The sequence below is a fragment of the Larimichthys crocea genome, chromosome I, assembly GCF_000972845.2.
Source record: "Larimichthys crocea isolate SSNF chromosome I, L_crocea_2.0, whole genome shotgun sequence".
NCBI lineage: Eukaryota > Metazoa > Chordata > Actinopteri > Sciaenidae > Larimichthys > Larimichthys crocea.
Window position 1 is genome coordinate 32,743,055 of NC_040011.1, and position 26,946 is coordinate 32,770,000.

The 26,946-nt window shown below is 42.0% G+C and overlaps 1 protein-coding gene across 4 annotated transcripts in view; it reads left to right on the forward strand.

The window, feature by feature from the left end:
• The first annotated feature begins 876 nt into the window (after nucleotides 1–876).
• The window catches only part of kcnq5b (potassium voltage-gated channel, KQT-like subfamily, member 5b), a 109,857-nt gene continuing 83,787 nt past the window's right edge, over nucleotides 877–26,946 (forward strand). For 2 of the 4 annotated variants that reach the window (XM_019266163.2, XM_019266162.2), the window contains exon 1: nucleotides 878–2,993. In XM_019266163.2, the coding sequence (XP_019121708.1) occupies nucleotides 2,653–2,993 (341 nt within the window). In that variant the 5' untranslated portion in view covers nucleotides 878–2,652. Of the gene's footprint in view, nucleotides 2,994–26,946 lie in introns of all 4 variants that reach the window. The other 2 variants (XM_019266161.2, XM_010732617.3) reach the window with 2 other exon arrangements.

Here is a 26,946-nt window from a genome sequence, read left to right on the forward strand (position 1 = left end):
AGTTAGGAACATGCTTTAATGCTTAACTCCAAGATTGTGATATACATACGGGTTTTTTCTTCGCTTTGCCTGCAGACAGGTTGATGATAAGGAAGCTTCAGTTCTGTAAGCTAAAAATGTCTAGAAGAGTCTGTGGTTCTTAAAGGGGAAGTCCATGCTGACGCTTTTTTACGGCTTTTACTTTAGAACATCATGACACAAAGTCTTTTCAGTCCATTAACCCTCTTGACCTGCAACCCACTTTACTCTGAACACACAGCCCCATATGGACCACATGTACTGAGCATCACAGACATATTTGAGTTTGGGTTCTCTTGGGTAGTGTTTTTCTTTTTTTTCTTTTTCTTTTTCTTTTTATTTGTATAGCACAATTCGTACACAAGGCAATTCATAGTGCTTTACAGAGGCAAGGAAAAACATTTGACATTAAGACAAGCAATAGCAATAGAAATAAAAAATTAAAAAGAGAAGAAAATTGAATTAAAAACATCAGAATGTCATTTAAAATCATTAAAATAGCAAATTTGAAAACAATTTAAAACAATAAACGAATCACTGGATTATGATTAAAAATTCTTTAAAAGTTCTTTAAAAGAGCTCAGCCATAAGCACGTGAAAATAGAAAAGTTTTTAACCTGGATTTAAAAGTGCTAAGAGTTGGGGCTGATTTCAGTCCTGCTGGTAGTTTGTTCCAGTTGTGAGCAGCATAACTGCTAAATGCTGCTTCACCGTGTCTGGTTTGAACTCTGTGTTCCACTATCTGACCTGAGTCAGTAGATCTCAGAACCCTACTGGGTCTATATTCTACTAGCATGTCATTTATGTATTGTGGGCCTAAACCATTCAGTGATTTGTAAACTAGTAGCAGAACTTTAAAATCTATTCTGTGGCTAACTGGGAGCCAGTGTAAAGACTTAAGGACTGGGGTTTGGCTGCACAGGGTATGTTAATGACTGACCTGTCAAATTTAACTGAGAAAATGTGCAGTATCTGAAAATGCAGGGGCGACAGAACAGGCAAATAAAACGCCAGTGGTATCTGATACGGCAGGGAGTTGCAGGGCCACCTATGTGTGAATAAGCCTCACGCCTTAGATCACCAGTTTCAACCTTCATCAGCACCCATGAAGCATCCAGCACTTCAGGAGCAAACTGCAAGAATTAGAGCTGAGAGCAAAAGAGAGGATTTGCATTGAAAACCCGTGAGGTTGTCTGGCGCTGCAGCCACCAGCAGATGGCGTAGTTTTGTTGGAAGACGGGAGGAGCTGCTCGGTGTGAAGCTGCGAAACCTCTGCATGTTAAAAACAAGAGCTGCGCACGCTCAGCTCCTATAGATTGCATATGAGAGTACACACGTCAGTCCTTCATCCTGGTGGGCCACAGTGAGTACGTGCAACAGGAAGCAGCTGATTCCCGCTGATAAAGCTGTCAGGCAGCCACAGAAACATCTGAGAGTCTGCTCACCCCCTCCACATCCACTGCATCCTCAGCGTGACGTGAAGAGTTTTTTCTTCGCTTTGCTGCAGACAGGTTGATGATGAGGAAGCTTCAGTTCTGTAAGCCAAAAATGTCTAACCACGCTGACACCTCCTATCTGCTTTCACTTTAGAACATCATGACATAAAGGAAGTCTTTTCAGTTCAATAACCCTCTTGACCTGCAACTGACTTTACTTCTGAGTTCATAATATGATGAAAGACAACACCAGAAGGCTGATGGGTTCAAATGAACACAAATAAGAGAAATGCCTCTAGTGCCACGTGGTTGCAGTGACGGCAGGACAACAGATGACAAAGAGAATGTCACCACAAGGCGATAACCTCCAGAACTTTTGATAGAATTAAAGAAAAGAAAACAAAACTTCTCTAGATTAAAAGTAATTTTGGTTACACCATAATATTTTCTGCAGATGTTCACTGAGCCGTCCTTAGTGGTTACTTTTCCATCCGACCAAGTGGAAACTTCATTACAATCCATGTTACCTGATAGGCTTTTTTTTCTTCTTTTTTTTAAATGTGGTGTAATTTGGAACTTTTTCGGGAAATTGAATTACACAAGAAGCGTTGGTTGTTCATTTGCGTTTCTGCTGCGTCCTAAAACAAAACAAAACAAACAAAAAATAATAAATAAAACTCCAGGCTTTTATTCTAAAGTAAGTTAAAAATCGAACTGTTTACTGTGACACGAGGGCTACAGATACAGTCACTCGCGGGCACGATGCGCATCTGTCGTGGTCGTGGACGCGCAGCTTGAAGCAACAGGCGGGTAAAGCGCACTGAGAAGACTGCCTGTGCTGAAAATTAATGCTAAAAATATCTTTCCTCCAGCTCCACCGGACACACACTGTGTCTATAACTTGTTATTTTAGTCCGATTGGACAGCACCGCGCACGGACTACGCACGGTGGATACCTTTACGCGCGGCGGCAGTTGTAAATTGCTTGAGAAGACGTTGATGCAAGAGGAAAGAGGGCGGTCAAAGTGTGACGGTAAACAGCGTGCCTTGCTCTGGCAGCGGTTTCACTCCCAACTCAGCCCCTGTTCGACTGCGTCTCGCACGTGTAATGTATTGTTCGTCCAGGGCTCAGCTCCCGGCACAGGTCACGCATGCTTGAAAATACCTCCGCGCACTTGATGCCCGCTTTGGTGATGCCATGCCCCGGAACCACAGCGGAGACGAAGGCGGCACCGGGCTCTGGATGAGGACATCGCCGGGGCACCGTAACGAAGGCTACGGCTTGAAAGATGTGGAGTCCGGACGAAGGATGATGAACAACGCGGGAGACGGTTTGCTGTCAGCCTCCACAGCAGCAGGTGCTGCCGGGTCCGAGAGCCTGAGAGGGAAGCAGGGAGCCCGGCTCAGCCTGCTGGGGAAGCCGCTCATATACAGCGCGCAGAGCGGCCGGAGAAACGTCCGCTACCGGCGGCTCCAGAATTACCTGTACAACGTGCTGGAGAGACCGAGAGCCTGGGCGTTCATCTACCATGCGTTTGTGTAAGTTTATTTCCATAATTTGCATGTAGGATCATCAGTTGCGAAGATCCGAAGTTGCACACCTGTTGATGCTGCTCCACCCTCAGCAGAAACACACGCACAAACACACACACATACTCCATACATTTAATAGCAGCTCAAAATGACACAAATACACAGTGATACCACCTGGGTTCATTAAACAGGAGTAAACTGTGCTACCTGCTGCACATTTACCACATATTGTCACTTTTGAGTATGATGGCTGACATGTAACACATGATGAATCAGTGGGTGTCATGAATGTACAGCTCATCTTTAAAAATTAACCTCTGCCCCAGAGACAGTTTCACAGCTTGCAATGTGCAGCTGAAGCACGTGTACAGGTTTATGACACAAAGGGAGGCTCACTGTAGCCCTTTTTTTCTTCAGTGGAGCTTAAATGTAATGTTGAGCACACTACTGCAGTTTGTACAATTGGAGTTTCACCAAAATACTAATTTGCAGTCAACATTAAAGCATTTATGAGGCCCTCGGTTTCACATCTACCCCAGAGCTCCGGCTTGTTGCCTCCTGAAGGTCAAGAATCCGGAACATCTCAAGCTTTTGTGTCTGCTCTGTGTCAGTCTTGGCTTCCCCAACCAGCTGCATTTGATTTCCCGCGTGCAACTGTTGTTGTGGCCTCATGACTATTTCTGAGAGGAAGGAAGTTGAGACACATGCTGCCAGTAGACCACCATCTTTCTTTTTTTTCTTTCTTTTTTTTGGTGTGTGGGTGGTGTCTTGGGCACTAGAAGGAGTGGTTGGAACTCGAGAAGGGGTGGCCGTTAATCCAAGCAGCTCATGAAGCTGATCGCTTTTATTTTTAAAGCATCCTTAAAGTAGCTTGTATATCAAGTTGTGCATATAAAGTCTCTGTTATGCGTGCACCTGATATGCGTGCTATGATCAGAGATGTTTAGTGAGGATCAGTCATACCACAAGTGACACAAGGAAATGAAATGTGAAATAGGAGGCACTAGAAGGTTGGTGATACTTGGTGAACTACAGCGCTGTAGCAAGAAGGCTAAACCGAAGGCGACAGTAGCAAGCTGAGGACATTCAGTGCTAGCTTTCCAGATTTTCTCTGCTCTGTTTACTCTGCCTGGCATTTTGTTCTCAGGATTATAAATCTTTTTTTAAATTCATTTAAGTTCTGAACTTTCTAACAATCAATTAGTAAGCTTGTTAGCTCGGTCGCTAAAGAGAAAAGAAGTTGATTCAGTGCATTCAAACAGCATATTTCTGTCACTGACTGTCTCACAGTCTTATTAATGGAGCAGTTTATACTCCTGCAAATTAATGTTGAATTCCTCACAGAGATACGGACAGATTTACTCATCCCACCTAGTGCCTGTGACTGTCCACCGACTGTGATGATTCTGATTGAATCTGACACAAAATCGTGGCGTTTTAAAGGTCCGGTGTGTAAGACTTAGGAGGAAAAAATTTTATATAATATGCTCTGATTAGTGGTGCTGCACCTTTAAACATGCTATAAATTACATTATGACTGTACTGTGATGAATTACATCAATACTGATATTAATGCTGACATTCTTACCAAATTCATGAAAATCTGTATTCCATTGGTTGAAAATGGCTCAGCAAGCCATCTGCTGTTTGCCAGTCTGCCCTAAAATCTGCCCTTAATCTAACACACTGGACCTTTAACTGCAACAGTCTTTCCAACCAGGCCGGTTCCTTCATGAACTGGATTTTCTAAATGTAATTATTTCAGCTGATTAGAGGTGTTGGTATTCAAGCTAATCAGGATCTAGCGTTTGTTCGGGAGGAGTTTGTTTTACATCCAAGATATCCATTTGCTAAACACCTTTTTATCTAATCTACTATGCATCATGGGCAGCATCTTCTAGAGTTATCCCTAAATTTAGAAACAGAATTATTGTAAATGAGGATATCCTTTAAATCACATTTTTACTCAATGTCCTAATGCTTTATGAGATAAATTATATGTCTCTCCAATCTGTCTATTGCAGTGTCATAATTCCTTACAGAGGATTACATTTATTGCGTGGAAGTCTTTTAGGGATCAGTTCAGCCCCTGTTCATTATAAAGACTGTCCAGATTTTATGGGGTTAAAGAGTAATGATGTAATGATGTCATGAGGGTCATCCAGCTCAATGATGACTTTCCTTAACCCTCTTTTAATGGGGCCATAACTTCAGAGAGACATCGTTGGATTTCTGGATTTTTGGTGTACACTTAAATCTTGAATTTACGCATCTTAAGAAAGTGTTGACTCACGCACTCCCACAAGGATCCTCAGACTCGCTCTCATTTCTCTTCACATGAGCGCTCGTGAACGTTAGGAACGTACGGTTGGGTGACTGGGAAGTTGGTGAATGATTTTCTTTCATCCCCGTGGCAGCGAGCTTGAGCGGGAGAAATGGTCGGACTGAACTCCCACTCAGCTCTTTGTTCTCCCTCTCCTGTGATGAATGCTGCTAAGATGGTTAGTGGCCTTAAAAAGTTGCAGTGGTCTGCTGATGTGACAATTGTTGCACTCAAGAGTCTCTTTGTCACGGTTTCCTCTCCAAAATAAAATGATATCCATGTCTAGCTGATGATAAAACAAAGCTATGGTTCACATTTAGAGCTCCTAAAAAAACCTCAGGAGCATTTTTCTTTAAAACCAGAATTCTGTAAATCGAGCTGCTTCTCAGGTCACATAAGTAACCATACACAGGGCCAGTCTTATCCCTTTTAGGGTCCAGGGTTAGATTTTGTAGTGTGGCCACCCTTTACATTTTAACTATCCAATCATAGAGAGAAAAAGGTTGCTGGAATTATGTAACTTATTTCAAATAGAGAAGCCTTGTGTGCTGCCCCAGGCTCTTCCTGATACCCACATTAGAGAAAAAGCCCCCAAATGATACCCGACACTGGAATGCCCCTGAGGCATTTCATCTAAGAAGGAATGGGTGTTTTTCTCTCCTGCTGTGCTGCTTTGCGATACAAAGTGAAATGATGGCTGTATTTTACATAAAGCATATTTCTGTATTTTTAAATGATTGGAAGTTATTTCCATGTGTTATGCAACAGGCACGGTTATTGTAATCATACACGGCGAGCTGACAGTCAGATAAAGTCAATGCAGTGCAATCAAGGACAGCAGTTCTTTGATCACTGATTGCTGAATGAAACACCTTCTATTCTTTAAAATATTATTTAGGCTTTTACTTTTTGTTACATAACTAAGGTTTTTAGTCCACATCATCTTGTCTGCTGCTTCACTAACTGTTTTTGTCCATTCTTTGCATCCCTCGGAGCTAAGATGTGTTTGCTTTCCATGGGCCACCTGCACCTTTTAATCACTTGGGTGGAGGAGAACAATGACTACAATGAAGTGTATGTCAATGCAAAGAGCTGCATAGTGAAGAAGAAACCTGTGGCCGCTCGCATTGAGTGTTTTTAGAGACAGTTCTGTCAAAACCACAAAACAACAATAGACTGATAGAAGTTAGCTGCTAGCCTGTGAACCATTTAGCAGCTACAAAGACAGATATTGTAACAACCAAAAATGGAGCTAAAAGGAGAGGAACACTGACCTTTAATCTATCAGGTGGCTGGAAACACAACCCCAAATGAATCCAGGTGTGCTGGTTATATAGTGTGCCTGTAAATGGGCTTCTGTTTCACTGTAACACTTTGTGTTGCGGTTGCATCTTGTTGGCCTGACCCCCAAGTGGCCAAAAAATGGACTATTGCAGCTTTAAATAATCACTGCAATACATATGTAAACCCAGATTGTTAAGCGAATGTTATCTGCATATGAATTTTGTATAAAAGTATTCAGTATTCAAGTATTCATGATTCTTTGTCTTCTTTTTTTTTTTTTTTAATTGATCTAAATATCTTTTTTATTCGTGTCTCTGTGCATTATGGATCATGTAAATCTGAATATAACCCACATGGCTGGCTGATATCAGCTGATTTAGCCACACTTGCTGATTTAGCACTGGTTCATAATTTGACAGCACATGACTTCAGAGGACATCATATTATACTTATGTATGTTATGTTTTGAAGTCATTGTTTAGACACAGCACTATTAAAAAGGTTTATCCTGGGGCACATCATTTTATTTGCTTTATAATAATCTTCAGATTTAATCCTCTTTTAAACGTCCCCTCTTCATAAATAATATTATCCTCTGTCTATCAGCTGTGTTTCCTAAATCTGCTATCAAAATCTTGCTTGCGTTGAAATCGTCCTCACGTGGTGAGAAAATGTAACATTGTGTCATTTCTTTCTCTCGTGTTTGTCTCTGCGTGTACGTACATGCTTCCCCCACGAGGGCGAGTGTGTTTGATACTAATTTGGACAATCTGTTCTGCTTGACCAGCTGAAGCGGTGTTTGGATAACTCACAAGTTCAATTTCACCATCCACTGCTTTCAGGTGGCAGTAAAAAAAGAAAGCTCCTTTCCTTATCTGACTTGTCTGAGCTGACACATTAGAAACAGGTCAGAGGAGCGAATGCGCTTACGAGCCTGCCCTCGCAGCGTTCAGTTATCCTCTGTTTGACATGCCCACACGGCACATCCTCATTGGCTTCTGTGCTCAAAGTGATATTTCACCTTCAACCGTTTTCCACTTTCTAGCAAACATGCCTTGGGGCGAAATGACTTCTTGAAAATTGTAACAAGAAGAAGGAGCGACATCAGGGTCAACTTCGTCATGCGCGTGTTGACTGTGTGTTTAATGTCAGCTTTTCTAAATAAAAGCCAGTGGTTAAGTCCCTCTGGATACTCTGAACGAAGTCAACATTAGCGCTTGATCCTGTAACTTTTACGCTGGGTACTGATGGCTAACTAAAGGCATATATCTTGCCCACATTTGCCTGTAACTAATCTGCTATTGCATACATAGACTGTATATTTTTATTCATTCCCCTTCGTGTGACAGCAGCAGCACTGAGCCAGTCTTTGTGCTGAGTTGAGTTGCGCCTGGAGTCCCAGCCTGCCCTCCTTCCTGCTCGCAGACACACATACACAGTGCTGCCATTCATCTCACCTCTGGATTAACAAGCTCTTATCCTTGCAAGTATGTTCAGGGGCAGGAAAGTGTGGGGGAAAAGGATACAGTGTTCCTCTACCTCAGGTTTCTAACCTGGCACGCTGAGCCAAGGGGGAGCAGAGAGGGGGTGCACAGAGTGGTGACATGAACTCGCTGCTCTCACTTGTTAAATATCTATCAGTCAGTTTATTGTTAGGAATACTTGGATTTAAAGGCTGCAGTAAAGGATGTTGGCTCATCCTGAAAGCTGTGTTTGATGGGCATTATTAGGTATTTGAAGCCAACAGACACAATAAAATGTTTAGTAGACATCTGAATGACTAATCAGGTGCTGCTCTGAATCCCAGTGCTGTGTATTATATTTTAAGCTATTGTTTATAGTCCAGACATTGAGATTCTGTCACTTAGAAATATCTGTTTTTCATGCAAACCTGGTCTTCATTATCTCTTTGAGAGGCTTATGCCCTCTGGACTGGAATAAGTCCCAGTTATAGATTCAACTCAGAAAATCTCTCTGTCGATGCTGGCATTCATAAAAATAACTGTTTTCCATTCATCTAGTGTAAGCGTTGTGTTCTTAACCTGTGTGACACATTAGGGCATTTTGCACCAGAAGACACTCTTGAGTGACTGAGTGGAAAGACGCTTCTGTTAAACCATGAGAGCAAAGACCTGCTTTATGCAAGTGTCAAAGAGAACCTGACTGGTTTGATCAGCACAGTGACATCAAGCAGAGGTGTGATGTCTTAGTCCAGATGGTTGCTTGACACTGTGTCAGTGCAAAGGGTGTGGAGGGGAAGCTGTGCCGTGGTGTTTACAGGCGTCAACGTACGCATTTCGGGTGTAAATTTGTGACAGCTTGATGAGAAGATGTCTGGTTCAGATGTTGAAGAACAGAGCTTTGAATGTTTTTAAGGTAGTCCTTGCATTAACTGTAGTTATCTCATTCTTTCTAAGATAATTTTGAAGCATTGTGGTTTTACATTATTATTAATATATATATATATTTTTTCAGATAATTTTTTTGGCCTTTTATGCCTTTAATGATAGTACAGCTGAAGATAGACAGGAAGCAGGGGGCAAAGAGAGGGGGAATGACACGCAGTAAATGGCCGTCCGATGTGGGATTCGAACCAGGGCCAGCTGCAGCGAGGACTGAAGCCTCTACACACGGGGCGGCCGCTTAACCAGTTTTACTTTTTTAACCCCTTTAACTATAATTCATGTATAGATAGGTGACAAAAAATTGGAACATCCAGCATAAAGCATCTTAGTAAGGTGTTTGAACACCATTCTTCCAAAAGATATTCCCTCATTGGCAGTTTTGAGTCCAAAATCCCAGCTGGTTTTCAGCTGGTGATTGCAAAGGCTATTTTAAAACCATTGTGTCTTTATTTATCTGCATATTTTACATTACTGATTGAAATTTTTGCAATGAACACCACAACATTTAAAGATTAAACTCCTGCTTTCAGTTGGATTCCATTCATGTCACTACAATACAATACTCATTGTGCAGAAACTACTGTCATGTTTGAATGTAGTTGGACGCATTCACTGCTTGGAAAATTCACCCACATCCAAAGTCTGAGTCAGTCGGCTGCCAAACACAAACTTCTACATAAGAAACTTAAGTTTGACAAGGAACATAAAGGGAGCTAGATGTTTGCCACGATGCATTTCCTCAGTCGGGACAGTGTCAAGTCTCTTCAAGTTGGTCTTCATACTACACTGACATTACCTGAAACCAATAGCTGCATTAAATCAAAATCTAAAAACTTGCTGGAAAATGGTTTGCAGTAATATACAGTGCTGTCCTGAAAGGTGAGACTGGTGTTCTGTATTTTTCCTCCATGTCAAAAATGTCCAAAAATGTCCAAAAATGTCTCCATATCTTCTGATTTCTCTCTCAGCATAAAGTCTCTACTGAATAAATCATTAAAAAAACAGGTCACAATACCAGTGTGTAATTATATAGTTTATATTTATTAAGTAAAGGGTGATTTGAGTTTAAATAATTCCATAAAATGGTGTCACTCAAACAGGAGTAAATGGTGCATTTGTTGGGAAATATTTCCATTGCACATTAATACACATTTGGTATACTAGTGAGTGTTTCCGGCGGCAGGTTGGTATGCAGGATTGAGTCAAAATAAACTGCAGTGCCTATGTTCATGGTAATGAAGGAACATGTCACCCAGCTCAGCTGTGTGGCTCACTGGTGTTTGGCACCAAATATGGCACAGAAGGCACAGAAGAAGAAGAACAAGATATATCAGGCTCTGCATGCACAGGCAGTGCCTGTCACTAGGATCACTGTTTTTACAGTGTTTTCCTCTGTGTCTTACACGGTTTCTTATTTACTCTTCAGCTCAATCAAAAGTCTCATCTGTACAGTAGTAATAAACTCATCCAACCAATCACCTGCACCTGCAGCGCCTAAATGCAGTCAGAGGACGGTCACAGCTGATGGTGAGCGCCTGCTGCTGGTATCATGTTTCATGTTTCTGCGTTTACTCAGAGGGAGTTCCCCTCGCTCTGTTTTCAGAGATGGCCTTTCAAAGAGACAAGGCCTCGGTACAGGACACGCCTATGCATTGTGGGTATTGTGCTTCGGCTAAAAGAAACATTCATTTACCTAAACGGCACCTGTTTGCCTCCTCTGGGAGGCTGCCTCGCTTTAACGCCTCACACAGCCATCAGGCGAGGATACATCAGGGTTTTAGTCACTTGTAGCAAAATGAGGCTGCTTTTTACAAGCTTTTTCTTACAAAGACACCTATCGGAGAGTGTAGGCTAATATTTGTCTCTGTGACTAACCTGCTAGGCATCACTACTGGTTGGTTACCCACCCGTAAGCTCTGTCAGATTCAGCTTCCAGCTTGGGCCACTAACTTCTGGGCACAGCTGAGAATTGAACCTAGAATCGTGGGCGGGGGTTTTTCCACCTGGCTGCCCCCTTGAGTCTCACTTTCTGATGAAAGGGTTTTGCGGCTGATTGTCCCAGGCAGTCATTTCACAGGTTGTAGTCTGTGTGACAAAGTACAGAGCGAGTCACCTTCACTATAAAGCACCTTTTTCCCATTGGATTTCCCCTCCATCGTCACCCCTCTAGTATTTACTGTCATGCCTTCAGTGATTTCATGTTTTTTTTTTTTGCAGTCCTCTCATCTCTTAGTCTCTTCGCACTTCCAAGAAAAACCTAATCTCACAGAATTGTAGAGTCATTACATCAGGATGACCCATACCATCATCTGTGAGTGGTGTTCAAGTGCTGAACGTACATTCCCACTTGTTCTCCCTTCATCTCCCTCCCCTGCAGCCTGTGACAGGGCTGCTTGTTTGCATTTCTGTCATCACTGTGCCTATGTTAGCGCTGCACTCTAAAAGAAAGAGTGGAACATAGAGTATGACCCCTCGCAGCTCTGCCTCTCTTCTTAGCCTATTTTTATTGCCGTTTCAGTCGTTCCTGATCTCTGAGCCTTAATCACAAATGTGCTGGCAGATGCTTGCCTTGAGGGGAGCGGCACAGGGGGGAGGCAGGCCGCTTGACTAGTTTGGATGTCTGACTGTAATAGTTCATCTGATATGGAGTGTTGCGCAGGCAGATTGGGACCTAATAACTGGGTTTATCTTCTGGCTGCTGAGGTGCTTCATGCTAAATCACACACACACACACACACACACACACACACACACACACAGTCAGCTTCCTAATATGTTTTTATATAAGCAACACCAGCGGCCACTCAAAGCGTCTTAGAAATCCCAAAGTGAAAAGGACAATTTTGAGTGCTTTTTGTGTTGCCATAGCAATTGATGCTGCTTTCTTGAGCTCGCTCAAACCTGGGAAAAAAAAAAAAAATCCAAAAGAGCATTTCTGCTTGTGGGTGTGTGTTTCTGTCATCCACTGATGCCGTCGTCTCTACTGTGCCACCACGGCCAGCAGTTAGTCATGGCCGATACAAGCCGTGCCCCAGTCACTGCTACTGTGCTATATTTAGGCACACAGCGACTAGTCCAGTGTTCATGGGTCTGTGGGCCTGTTATGCCCCTGTGGGGATAACACAACTAACCCTGAACCCCCTCTATGCACACTCACACACACACACACACACACACACACAAACACTGCCGGATCTTATATCTGTTGGGTCAGGTCTTTTAATTGAGGAGTAAATTCCAGCTTTCAAATTACTCTCCAGTGACTTTGGATGCAGGTTGTGACTTTTGTCACCTGTATAGCTTCTTTAGCATAGAATGAAAAGCAAACACATATCTTCTAAACAACTTGAACTGATATTGCAGCTAACATCCAAATACTCACAGCATCAAGATGCCTTAGGAAAGGAACTCTTGGTTCAGAAATAGCAGCACTGTGCCTCCCTCTAGTCTGATGTAGGCTACACACTACAGTAGTCATAATGTTGGGGGTTGGGGGGCGGTAGGGGTTCTATCCAAGGGCAAAGGATTCACCACAATCTACATCTACAGCCAGGATGAGCAGGGATTCTGATGACGAGGTCCTGGAGTGTCTGGGTAGGTTGTGGGGGGTGCACATCTGGGAGATGCAGCACCAGGCCACGCTCCCGGCACTCTCAGCTTGGCATGAGAGTGGTAGCGATGCAGCATTTGGTGACAAGCCAGAGGCCCTCTGACCTCCCTGTCTTACCCACAGGGGCAGCACTGCAGCTGGGTAGCCAGCCTGTCCCTCCCTCGTCAGAATTGGCTTCTCCCTGACTGTGCGACTACGAAATTGCCTCTTCGGATGTGTGTTCACGTGGGCTCACATACTAGTACAATCTGTGCTAACCTGATTTACCTGTGTAAATCTGTATTTTGCCCCTCATCGCCTCCTCTCTCTCCTTCTAAAACACATAACACAGCTCTGTGACTTTTATTTCTTTCCTCTCACTCCTGTAGTCCATGTCTTCATGTCAAAGCTCAGCCATACAGACAAATGTGATATCAGCCCCGCTAACCCATGTAGCAGTGAGCCAGTACACAGCCGCTCTGTTTGGGAACATAAAAAGCTCAGTGTGGGAACCTCTGTGAAGGGCAACCTCACACAACTCTAAAACTAACGGCCAGCTTGGAGGCAAAGCAGGATACAATATGTGTTTGTCCGGATCAGCAGGTAATGAGAAGGTCTCCGGCTGTCTTGTCGAAACAGCCAAATGTCTTTTTAAAGTATAATAAACCATTCCAACTTCAATCAGTTGTTGTTGTTTCTGCCATAACCCAGCCACTCTTACGTTAGTGTTTTATGACTGCAAGTCACGAGTGTCAGGGGTCGACTCATTTCTGAGTCTGAATTCTGTGAGAGGGAGCCATATTTTCTGGTCATTGGTCAACCATAATTTTTTCCCATAGTTATGCCCCCGCTTAGACGCACTGAAGCGGAGAGAGAGTGCCCAGAACTATTCAAAGGCTCATAGTCCCACACAGCTACATGGCCCGGCCAATGTAGTCTCTTATTTGTCCTCACAAAATTAGACAATGCATACTGGACAGCTGGGTTACAGGACTGAGGTTAAAGTGCTGAGGTATGGCTGAGTGCCGGCGAGGGTTTAACCATTACATTGCTCTGTTAGCACTTTCTTGTAGCTGACTTGTCAGAACACATTAGTGGTAAGTTTGATCCCGAGGTCACCTCAGGCAAAGTCCTCTGTCATCTAGATACAGTGAGTGTTATATATGGGTGTGTATGTGTGTTTGAGGAGGGGGGTTGAAGGCTGAAGGATGAAGAGATCACACACATGCTCCTGACATGAAGAGGTCTTCGTGTGCCTCCACTTTTTTTTTTTTTTTGAATAGAGGCCTCTGGGTGTGTGTGCAATGTTTTACTGTTACATTAGCTACCTTTCATAACTCTGTTACATGTGTAGTAACCTATGTTTGTAATGTGAAGAGTACACATTAAACTGAAAAATGAATCAATCAGTAAACAAACGTACAATCTATTGTCTTAATAGAATGTCTAATAGCTCATTTGAGACCAATAAACAGGCCAAAATCAACTGTACCCACAATGCAGGTGCATCAGAAACTCAATTCAATAGCCTGCACTTAGGATGTGAGGAGGCACAGTATTGTAGTGATCAGTAAGCATGCACGTTGCGGAATCACACACATATGTCAAGTCAGGCAATATCTATGCCAGTGTACTGGTACGCTATGACGTGGCTCATTTGGGTTGCTTTAGTGATGATTAGATTAGATCTTGAAGTGCTGATGGATGAAAAATATGATTTTTATCAGGATTATGCAAACTGTGCGTAATCTATTTCCTCACTGGGAGAATAAAATCATTCAGTTGTGCTCTGGCAGCATGATCTCTGCTGTCACACAGGTCTGGTGTAGACATACTGTAAGTCTGACTTGAGTGAAACTCTGAAGTCTACATCTCTGGCTTTAACAGGGAAATGAAAATGGACTTTATCCAGACTGCATCATGACTGAACTTCCTGAAATGTGTCAACAAATTGTATAAAACATGGAAGTAGTCTCTGTGATGTTTCTTAAGAGCTGTTGTGAAGCTGAGTATAAGTGTGGCGGCCATATTGGCAGGGTTAGCTTCCTACTAATCCAAAAATAGGCAAAGATGTGGAGCTTGGGTGGAGCTGAATGAAGCCTGGGCTGTGACAGTACCCAGTCAAAGTGGCCAAATCCAGACTCAGAACAGGAAATTAGCTATAGAGACCAAAACTGTTTTTTGTACCAGGCTGTAAGCATGTTTATTTCTGCTGTGAAGTTGGACATTTGAACATGGAGGCTTATAGAGATTCAAATGTTCTGTAGCCAGCCTCCAGTGGATGTTTAAGGAACTGCAGTTTATGGCACTTTATAACCCTGGAGGTGCTTAAATGCATCTAATTATTTGCACCATTTGTCATATACATCATATATCCCCACGGCAGATTCTCTTAGATTAATTGTATCTCCTGAGTAAAATGATACTTGTAGTTATTCTCACCTCTTCATCACAGATGAAAGGTGGCCTCTCTCTTAAACTGTGTTTACTCTGGCCTGGTTCCTTTCCTTCTTTATGAACTCTGACGGTAACTGCAGACAAGGAGATCACACTGGTAGCTAAAACCAGTGTGTGTGTGTATTTGTGTACTAGTATTAATGACAGTTGCTGCTTTGAAGCGTATAAAAAAGTGAATGAGTGTGTGTATGTGACAGAGGGAGAGTAGCACACTGTTTAGTGTGTTTTCTGACCAGTTGCTGTCATTACCAATCAGTGTCTCACAGACTGTAAGTGGAGGATGAGGCCACAGGGGGGTTCAACATTAGTACTTTTACATACAGTACAATATCTCAGCTGTACTGTACTTAATGTTCTGAGACTTGGGGTCAAATCATGTCCACTCAAAATCAAGCATAAGCGATGTCGACTGTCGACTCGTTACAGACTGCGTGCATGAGAAACCTCGTATCCAGCCCCTAAATCACGAGGAATCCCAGACAGCAGCTTGAATGTCAGTTACTATCCCAACATAAGTCTGTTAAATTGACTCTGAACTGCTGCCCATCGCTTTCATTTGCCAAGTCATGTCTGCCTGTCGCTCGACAAATCAACCCATAAGTGTTTGTCTTTACAAAATAAGCTTGACCCCACAGCATGCCAGATCGTGTGCTGGGTGGGTGGGGGGGTTGGAGGAGAAGAGGTGGGTGGTGGCGGGGGGGGGGGGGGGGGGGTTTGGGAATCAAGCTGAGCATGAACACACAACAGCTGCTTGTTGGAATAACAGAGTGTCTGAAATGACTGCACCACGTGGGTCATATTACCCACCCGGGCTTTTAATAGGATAGCTTGACTGCAGAGAGAAAAGATTAGTATGGAGTACGGTAGCCTGATCACATATCACGGATGAAAGCGTTTTGTGTTGACAGAGGAATATATCTCTCCATCAGTGTGTTTGTAAAGGTGTATTGTATGCTGAGAGGCTGTCGGTGCAGCACTTCCACTCATGTTCTCCCCAAAGTGTCTTTTTTATTTTTATTTCCAGCGCCACTTTGATGTATATTGATAGTTCATTGATGAAATCCTCTGGGTTTCAGCTTGCTGTTGGAATCTCCATCAGACTGGCTTGTCACAGCGATTAAGTCATGCTCCCACACCGCTGGAGCTGGATTCTACATATGGCTACTGAGGTTTTTGGAAAAATATTTGTCAGAGTAATTTATATTGTAGCCTGGCTGCGGTGGTGAGGGTTGTGAAGTAGAATTATTGCTCTTGGCAGTTTGCAGGGAGATGGAAAACCAACCGTCGTTATTGGTTTTATTGGCGAATTAAATATATTTTAATGAGAGATTTTATTCATAACTTATATTTAGATCTGATCCTCAAACTATAAGTTCTGCATATTTGCTCTCCGCAGCTCCCATGTGCTCTTGGTGTCTAGCTGCGCTCTGCGAGGATTTATCCGTTTTTCTCCTTTGCGGAAAATTGAAATTAAAGACACAGCCAGTCGTTAAACACACACTCAGCTCTAACCAATTTCCTGTCGTGATTAAGGAGAAGTGTACTTTGTAAATACCCCAAAACCACCAGTATGACAATGGTTAAGTAAGGCATTTTCATATAATCTCACTTTAAATGGTTGAAGTAAATCATAAGTTAATGCTGCAGGTTACATGTCTGCACGCAGTATGTCTCTACCTTCGCCATCTGCCTATTATTCCATTGTGTTTGGTGTTGCATGCCTCTGTCTGGTGTGTGTGTGTGTGCATGTCATGAATATTCCCGTTTGAGTGGTGAATCACCACCTGTGACAGCCAGGATGAGGATGTGTAGATGGGAAGCAGAGACTAAGTTGGTGAAAACAAACTGTAATAAATGAGGGGAGGATACACTGATTTACAAATTTACAAACAGTATCCATAGGACAGAGAGTATACATTTGACATAGCTATGGATGTAAAGTTGATAAAGTCACTCATTACAGATAAAATAAGTAATGCCAATGTCATCGGTTACTTCTTAGCTGCTAAATCCCCCTGGGATTATTAAAGTATTTCTGATTCTGATATATATATATATTATACAAGATATCAAATAATCAAGTGTTTTAGGATAAATGTGTTTTTGTTATATTGTCCTTTTTTCATGCCTGCATATTACTTGCTCAACACAATGACCATTATGCTCATAAACCTTTAAAACGTGTCTAAAAATGCTGTCAAACGAACATAACTTCATTTTAAATTTTAGTAGAGATGTTTTTCAGAAGTTTTTCAGAAACACTCGATACGTCATGCTGAATTTTTGGACATCTGGATATTTCCATTTGAAAGAATTTTGCCGCTGTGAAAAACATTTAATATTTTACTCGTTGTCAACATCATAGTTTCAGTTAAGAGCTGGACCAAGCTGATCCAAATCCGGATTTTTTAATAAATCTTATTTTTCTAACTTTTCTAAGTGAAAGGGAGAAACATGTATCTGTCTGCCAGAACACTGGTGAACTGAAAACATGACTTATAAAACTTTAAAACTGAAATTACAAACTCAAAGCATCTCCTGCACCCCAGTGGACCCACTGTTCTAACCCCTGGTCACTAAAAGCATTAGTCCTGCTAGTCCGGGGTGTTAGAAAGAATTAGGATGGCAGGAGGGTTCCTCTGTCATGGTGAGGCTCCATGTTGCACCCGAGAAAAACTAGAATACTTTCTCTCTTCCTGACATTTAAAAAGTCTCTGATAAGTGCTGTCATCAGCAAAGACGCTGTGGGGATTCTCCATAACACATCAGCACAAAACTACCGGGAAAATTGGGCAGTTTTTTGTCACTCGAAGTACGTTGTCCATTTCCAGTCACCCTGCTTTCAGGAATCAGCGTGTTCAGCGTGTTGTGCCTCAGAATAACAATGGTGTGTGTCCTTGTTGTGCAACAGATATGGTCAGCGTGTCCTTTGTGTGACATCAAGGACTTCTAAAAGGTATGCTGTCAGATGTGAAGTGTCAGAGGCAAGTCTTTGCTGAACCCAAAACATAGCATCTTCACACATCTATTCTGGTTTTAGAATGGCCGTTTGCCCTTTGAAAAACACCCATTGAGCCAAATGAAACCTTCACACAGTGGAAAATAGAAAAAACTCTCTTCCAGCTGGCATGTATTAACATCCCACATTGTCCCGGTTCTTTCTCTCGAAACCTATTTTTTGTTGTTTTTGTTGCTAATTGAGTCAATTTTTCCTCGGCCTTGTTTTGACGTGGGATTACAGAGGACGTCTTGCAGGGTTCGCTTGTTTTGACCAGTTCTGTTCCTTTGTAACTTTGGCAAATGCGCTCGCCAACTCTGGCTTGACTTGTTGTTTTGCCTCCGTGTCCTAAAAGGACGATTAGATTCAGAATATGTCATTCACAAAAATCTTCCATTCATACTCTGAGCCAGCGTCTGTTCATTGGTGAATACACTGTAGAGAAACTGTTACTGAAAATAGTTCCTACCATTTACTCAGCTGTTAAATATTTATCTTAGTATTTACAAGTCTTTATATGCTTAATACCATTTGGGATAGACAAGATATTGACTTTCAGTTGGCACTATGCATGTGTGCCTGCACTGATTCATGCTCCAACTCTGGTATCGCGTCTTTTCTTCACTTTATCTCCCTCATTACTAAATACTGTCAGTTATAGTCATACTACACTGTTGCCTATAAATTTGTAATAAAATATTTTGACCTCTTCTCATGAAATGATTGTGACAGTGTGATTTATTCTTGGTGGATAAAGCGTATCTTCTAACAACTTTATTGATCAATCTCTTCCAAACATATCACAGTGAAAATGAAACCACAATTAACCTGCCGTGTATAAATAAGAATAAAAAGAGGAATGTGTCTGAAAACAAAATTATTTCATGGATAACAGCATAAATATATTTTTTCTTTTTCAAAAAGTTCACTAGTGCGGTCAGAGAATGCTAAATACAGTTTGAAAGATTGTGAAAACACACATTTGATTTGTTTTTTTTTAAATTATTATTATTTAACACTGTTTTTTGTTAAATAACAGATCATTTTACTTTTATTGATTGTAATTAATAATAGTAATAGTAGTAGTAATAAAACTGAAATAAGTCAATCAAAGAAAATGAGCCTCTTGTCTAACTAACTAGAGAAAGATGAGAAGGTTATCTTAGGTTAGCCTGGGTTAGCAATCACTAATTTTCTTTGGGCTATTGGTCAGACAAAACAAACAATTTGAAGATCACTTTAGCTTCTGATGGACGCTTTTCACATTTTATAGACCACGAGTCCAGAAAATAATCAGCAGCATAATCGATCATTTATTGATAATGGCAGCCGTGAAAAATTGTAACTGCAGTGTAGTTATTTCACTGGTGCTTCCAGCTGGATTTGATGAGAACATGTAGGTGAAGTTTTTCATTTTTTGAAGATCTATGCTAGCAAACAGTAAACCATGCAGCCTCTGTCACATTGAATATACTCATTCAACCCGAAAGCCTCTGTGATTCTGTATCTTGGCTTCTGCCTGGCTACTCATGAATAGAAGAATATAATGACTTTTGAACAGATTGTGCTGCTCATGCATACATTGAGTGCCTCAGCAGAAGAAATGAAAGAAGCCTCTCGCGTCTCTCTCTCTCTGTGAATCTACATCAACGTTAATGCATACCAAGCAGCCTCCTCATCAACCATCTGCTGCTTCATCCTGAAAGGGCCTCTGATCCTTCGGCCTTATGCTCCGTCTGCCTGAAGCAGCAACCCGCCTGCGTGTCCCTGCAGGGCTTCCGGCAGTGACCTTTCCTTTGTACCTTAAGCTGAACATGTTTGTGCCGTTTAGTCCAAAGTTCAGGCTCTCTATCATCAGATCATGCTCAAAATCCCCACAGAACTGAAGAGAAAGAGCCGAGATCAAACCTTTGATCAATGCATGATCAAACCACTGATGCCTGACAAGCTCTACAGCTCTTCATCAACACTACCTGTTGTATTGCTGTGAAACTGTACGGTATATTTAGCACTTTTAAACATTTTTAATAATTTAATAATCATAAAACAGGATATTAATTATATTATTATTAGATAAATAAATCAGGCTACAATAATACAATCCGACTATCAGTGTTTTTGGTTATTTGGTCAGGCTTGTACTGTTACCACTTGGAGAGTTTAAGCCATCTTAGACAGCAGTTTTGAAGGCCAGTGTCCATGTTCACTCCATTCATAACAGACCACTTCTACTGTATCTGCTTTATTGAAATATTATTTCTGTGTGCTGTTCATGTCAGAAACAAATATATTTTACTTTGAGCAAATAGTCTAGTGTCTTTAGTTTTAAAAGTCCAGTGTGTAAGATTTGAATGACACCTAAAAGTGAAGTTGCAGATTGCAAAAAAAAAGAAAACTGTAAAATTCATATAAAAAGCAAAAGGCCACATATACAGTGTTTGGTTTGTCTGTTCTGGGCTACTGTAGAAACTTGTCAGACTCCATGGAAGAGGAGAGAAGATATAAAGAGCTCACTTTAAGGCAACAAAAACACAACAATTCTTATTTTCAGGTGTTTATACACATATATACAATATGCAAATATACTTACAAATATTATATTTCATTTCTGCTATGGAGACTCCTATATTTTACACCCTGGACCTTTTTGTGTACCACATTTCGTCAGAGCTCTGACTGAAAAGAGTACACAGCTCTTTTTTTCTGTATCCATTCACATCTCCTGCTTTCCTACATAGCATTATTATTTTTTATTTATTTTTTAATCATAGAATCAGCGTTGGAATGGTAGCTGTGATGATGTGCTGATATGTTTTCCCTTCATTAAACACTGACCTCACCCCTTGCTCGAGAACGTATCTGTATGTGTCAGCTCTTCCTTTTCTCTTTCTCTTGTTCTCTCTGAGGTAGGGTAAGAATATCAGGGTAAGCCAACCAGAGGCAGAGTAGGGCGGGTCATTTTGTCACCATCCTCGGAAAAGAAATATCACGCCGGGGTCTAACTATTTCAACTGGCAATTAATGCTTTAATTTTAGCAGCTGTCGTGCAGCCTTCTCACTGTCTAATTAATTTTCATGCACTTCCAGACCTAAGAGTAGTGTAATGTACGGATGTTACAGTATATGGATATGTTTTTTGAATCAGTTTTCCAGTCTTCTATGTTACAGGTACCTCTAGTTGGGAATAACTGCACACATGAAGTGAGACTAGGCAGTTAGACTCCTCTTTCTACCCTCGAATCAGCTGTATCCTGTCATGGGTTACAGCCTCTATTTTTCCCTAGTGTCGACAGAGTTATGACCTTCCCGGGCGGAACAACTTTCACTCCAGTGAACAGCTGCTGTTTACCCCTTCTAATCACAGGCAGCTGAACATCTATCAGACCACTAATGAATAAAATTGCATCATATCATGCCCTCCCCCATCGTAACCTAATGATGCTCCATGCTGGATCGCACACTCTCACTGTAGCCTTTTTAATTGGGCTCACCCACTGGTCTTTACAGGCGTTTACAAGGATTGAAGCGCTGCGTCTTTGTGGGCAAGTGTCTAGAAAACTTGTCTGTCATGGGCGATTCGAGCTGTAAAACTACCGCTGAGAGCTGTTAAATGCACCGTTTTACACACTCCCATGTATTCAAGGCCTCCAGTCTAGCTTTTCCTACAGTTGGCTAATTTGCTGTTGTAAACTTTTACATTGTTATGGTGTCTGCTGTTCCTTCAGAACTCTGAGGTTCGGTTAAAATAAGTCAATTGGGGAGGGAAAATGGTCTGGGTGTGTGTGTTATGGTAATTTGTGGACATATGTGAAGCAAGACTCATTACAACAGAGCCCATCAGTGACAGAAACAAAAAGCTTTTTGTCTTTTATGGTGCTGTAAACACAGTGTGAAGTTATTGGCTTCTCTCTAATTAAACTGGGACACAGAAGACTAGTTAAAAAACAGCTCTTATATGTGATCCCGCAGGCTCCACAGAGAGCAGCCATGTTATTATTCCACAACAGACGTCACAAGAGATGGCATGTTCTTCAACTTATAGCGGCATCGACAGAAAATATTAGCAAAAGGAACAATTAGAACAAATATTAAGTGAGGATTCTTTTCTCAGTTTGGATTATTTTAACCAGCGTTTATTTAGTGGTTACTTTGAATACATTTTGAATATCCATGAGCTCCATTTTTGCCGTGGTTACACATCATAAGCAGCCTGGCCCCATGAATGAGAACACTCGTAGAATGATGAATGGAGATGTTGGAGTTTCAGAGGGCTGGAAGCAGAAGTATCTCACCCACCTGCAGCATGTGCCTCCCTCTTTCAGCACACAATACATCCAAAGGCACAGCTGGGCATGGCTCACATCTGCTCCACATGATCATTATGTAGGCCCATAGTAAATCATAGAGGGTGGCTGTAGCTCCACTGCCACAAATGCCTTGAGACACATAGCAACGCACCAAACTCATTTTATACTCTCTGCATGGTCCACAAGGTTATTATGGACCTTTGCGCTAGAAGACACCAGACAGACGGCTGCATTTGTGGGTGCTGGGTTTGATTGATTGGATGGAAAGAGTAACGGCTGCACACTGTTAGAACTCACCTCATGATGTCTGTGAGATGATTGTGTGCTCACTGACGCGCAGAGGTAAAAGACACCTTTTCTATAAATTTACTGTACATAAAAACAAAGAGTACTTTCAAAATAAAAGCGGAGCTGCAGCTCATCCGGCAGAGCCCTGCTTTGGCCAATTGGATTAACCTGTAACGCAAACAATGTATATCTACCATTTATCTCATGACCTTTGCCATGAACGGTAAACTAATCACCACTGTAAATACCTTTTCAGAGTCGTTAAATCCTTCCTAACAGTATTGCACCACTGTGCAGTGTTTTAGTGCCTGATAAACCGTCAAAAAGTGATTTTACCAACTACTCAAACGGGCCTTCCTGGATTGGATTTAATCGACAGCACACCAACTTGTAGACTAGCGTGAACAGACCCATCAAAATGCAGACCCAACCCTAGCACATCTGGCTAGCAGGCATTAAGACCAAAAAAAAAAAAAAATCACGTGTTAAGCAGGAGGGTCAGTTAGTGCATGAGTCTGAAGGCTTTTCAGACACCAAAGCGCCGCACAGCGCTTCGTAATACTGATTTACCACTCCGGCGTTTGTAGCTTTCGTTTGATGATCCCAAGGTAAATAGAATTAGAATTATACAGCTAATTTACTTTTCCCTGTAGCATTCGGCGCCACTCTCTAATTCATTGAAATGGATAAAAAAGGTTCTTGAATGCAGCATTACTGACTGCCTCCTTTGTTAGTGTTGTGGGATACTCCACACCCACCTTACTATGAAATTAGCCATTACTCTTACTTTTTCATAACACGTAAACTGAGGTAACTGATTTTTCGCCATTACCTGACTGACGCAACTCTGCAATACGAACACTTATTTTTCTCTTGGTCAGTCTTATGAGCTAGCTTTAAGGCTGAAATTCTGTGAATTTTCTCTGTTCTTGTCCTGTTGTTTTAATAAACGCTGGATGTCCCCGAGACACGCTTTATTTTCTGCGTATAGAATGGACCATGTTAAGAGTGATTTATGTGATTTGAATGTGAAAGGCAGCTGCCTGTGTTGGCAGGCCACTCAGCCCTCATCGCTTCTCCCACACATTCACTGTCACGCATTAAATGTGAACCCATCAGCTGTTTCACACCCTGTACTGCATTAATACACACACACACACACATACACATACACACCCACTCATACAGACGCACACACACACACCAATGGATCATCTAGCTACATAAACGCATAAACAAATACTTACCCAATGACCACTCATGTCTACTCCCACACACTCACTCACGTACTTTAAACCCACGACATCCGATCCATACGTACAACTAACTATCCGTCCATCTGTTCACACTTCACACAACCACCTACAGGGTATTCACATCCATCCACTCTGTATACACATTCCCAGTGTGTGTTGTCACTGGTCACCTGGTCGGCGTACATATGACTGACAGTGGATTTCTGCATACTGGGCCTTTGAACTAATTGGGATAAGGGGTGAGAAGGCGGTCTGGTAGTATAAATATCCATATGATGGACGGACAGCGTCCACCTGGGAGTCTACATATCTACCATACTCATCCGCAGTCATCATCATGATTGATAATAGAAATGTTCAGTAAACGTGAATTGGGACGTGTTATTTCAGGTAAGTTAGATGATGTGAAACCATTTAGTGTCTCAAGGACACTTTTTTGACGTAGATGAGGAAGTTCTGTTTTTGGCGTCTTCAGGTCAGAGTGCAGGGTCAGCTATTGAACAGCGCTGCTGGAAGCAGCAGGGACATGGTGTCCTCCTCAAGGACATGTCAGCAGGGGCTGACACAGGATTAGGATCCTGCTGGTTTCGTCTCCTCACAGCTACTTATTTTACTGTACAGTATGTAGCTGTTGACACCCCCTCCTTACTTTTGACTAATGTCGGAAAGGGTTAATGAAATGCTGTCACTTCTCCACGTGTAATGTATACAACTAGACAAGTACTGTGCATCACAGAGACAAATACTTTGAAGAGCAGTTTATATGTTGCAGACATGAATGATGAAGACATGTAACATTTGTCCACCTGAGGCATGGCGCACTATCTACAATTGGGCAGGCCATTTTTATCTGTCTGTCATGCCAAAAGGTTACCTGATCGGGTGCCCCTGAGGCTGAGGGGTTTAAGGCACTCACCATGTAATCTTAACGCTCCTGGTCCCAGCTGGGACTGTTGTTGAATGCCATTCCAAATCTCCTTCTCCTCTCATTTCCTGTCAGCACTCAAATGTTGACTCTTCAGTAAAGGACATAAAATGTCCAAAAATAACTTTTGAAAAAAGAGAACTTTACCTGTTAACTTCTGTTGTCTTATGCCACTGTCCATGTGCACTGGGCACATGTATGACATGACATGACACAATAAATAGCATAAAAGCTGACATTGGGCGACAGGTTGATAGTATATTACAGGGCCTAAGACATGGAGACAAACATTCACACTCACTTTCCATTTGTCCACCTCGAAAGTACGAGCTGACATGTGACACTATCTAGAAATGGACATGTAAAAGGATAACTATGTTAAGATGTTAAGGTGGAGGCACATGAAGCGATTTGACACATTTTTTTTAATGTTAAAATAATATTTTCTCTGAAAATGATGCACCAGAGAGCTTTATAAAATGATTTGGTACTTGGAGCTGGAGGCTGCTGAACTAAAAGCTAAATCAAAGCATCTATCACTTACCACATAGACTTTTTATTGTGCTGTTTTAATGGCACCGCAGCCTGTTTCTGGTTGTGTTTCCTCTATGTAATCCTCTGCTCATGGAACACATATTTGTGTTTTACAACATTATGCTCATTGATTAGCAGGCTGAACATACCAATCCGTAGATCGATATTAAATATACAAAAGGAGAATTTGTCAGAGGAGCCGGCTCTGGGTCTTTGTGTTGCAGACTTACAGTGCAGCTCTAAGGCTCCACGCAGAGAAAGAGAGAGACAGAGAGAGAGGCAGGGCCGACAGTGGGCATTCATCCTCTCAACATCCACAGCCTTAATTAGAAGCCTAATTACACAGGGAAATGGGATGCCGGGGGAGAAAAGAGGGAGGGATGGAGGAGGCAAAGAGAGGAGAGATGGCGAGGAGGTGGGGAGGGTTCATGCTTCAGAATGGCAGTGCTCAAAAATAGACCCCCGCCCCCTAACCCACCCCACCACCATCTCACATCTCGTCATCTGCACCATGTGACCTGCCATGGGACCAAAACACAGCAGCTGCACAGACTGTTGAAGTAACACCCCCCCCATTTCTGAGTCAACTCTCAAGCGTGGGGGGACACAGGTTGACTCTGAGTTTCAGCTGATTGTTTAGCCTGCAACTTTGCATTTTTGGTTCACTCTCACAGCTCAGTGTTTGGCTGCAGCAGGGAGCTGTTATGAGTGAAAAAGCTCTGATTAACCCACTGTACTGTACAAGCTCAGCACCAAACAACAGACAGGCAAAGTTAATGACTAGCGGGTAAACAGTGCAGAGCAATTAGCAGCTTAAGAACCCCCAAGTGGCCAGCAAATCAATTATAGATACAATTATAAAGTTAGAAATCTCTAAAGTTGTTGTGTGTTTTCCTTGAAAGCAGCTGTGCAGTGTGACTGAACCAAAACAGTAAAGTAGGGTGCCTAAAACCAAAACGATGAGCTGAAAGATGCTAAAATGCTATGTAGAGTTGCAGGGAATTGCATAGTAATTTTCAGTGCATTCATCACTACAAGTTACCTCTTTCACATTATACACAGTGATCTGATTTATTTGTAATATTAAAAAAATGAATAGTGCAGTTTTAAGCAACACAATGTTTATTTTTATTATTTTTGTAATCTAGTTGAACTGACCCTCTAAACCTCACCCAGCTACTGCAGCTTTACTGGCTTTAGCCACTGAGTGCATGACAGTGAACTTTATTTAATCAGCGTGCTTTTGCAGACCTAGATTATTCATAATATATACAAGCTGGCCATAGCTCAGGTCATAAATGAGAAAAAAACAGGACAGCCCTGAGTTATATCTGCAACTATTCCTCTTTGGTAGGGCAGCCTGTTTGTAGCCTGAGTGGTAAAACCGAGGGCAAAATAAATCTGCTGGGCTAGCTGCAGCTCATTAAGCTTTCTGCTTTGAGCACACACTTATGAGTGTATCGATATTTTTGTCTGGGCACTGCTCGGAGAGACTTTAGTGAAAAAAATGAGCCTGAAACAATAAGTGAGGTGGCCAAACATTGAATTGTGGAGACATGTCCTCCAGATCTCCAGTGGAAATGATTCCCAATC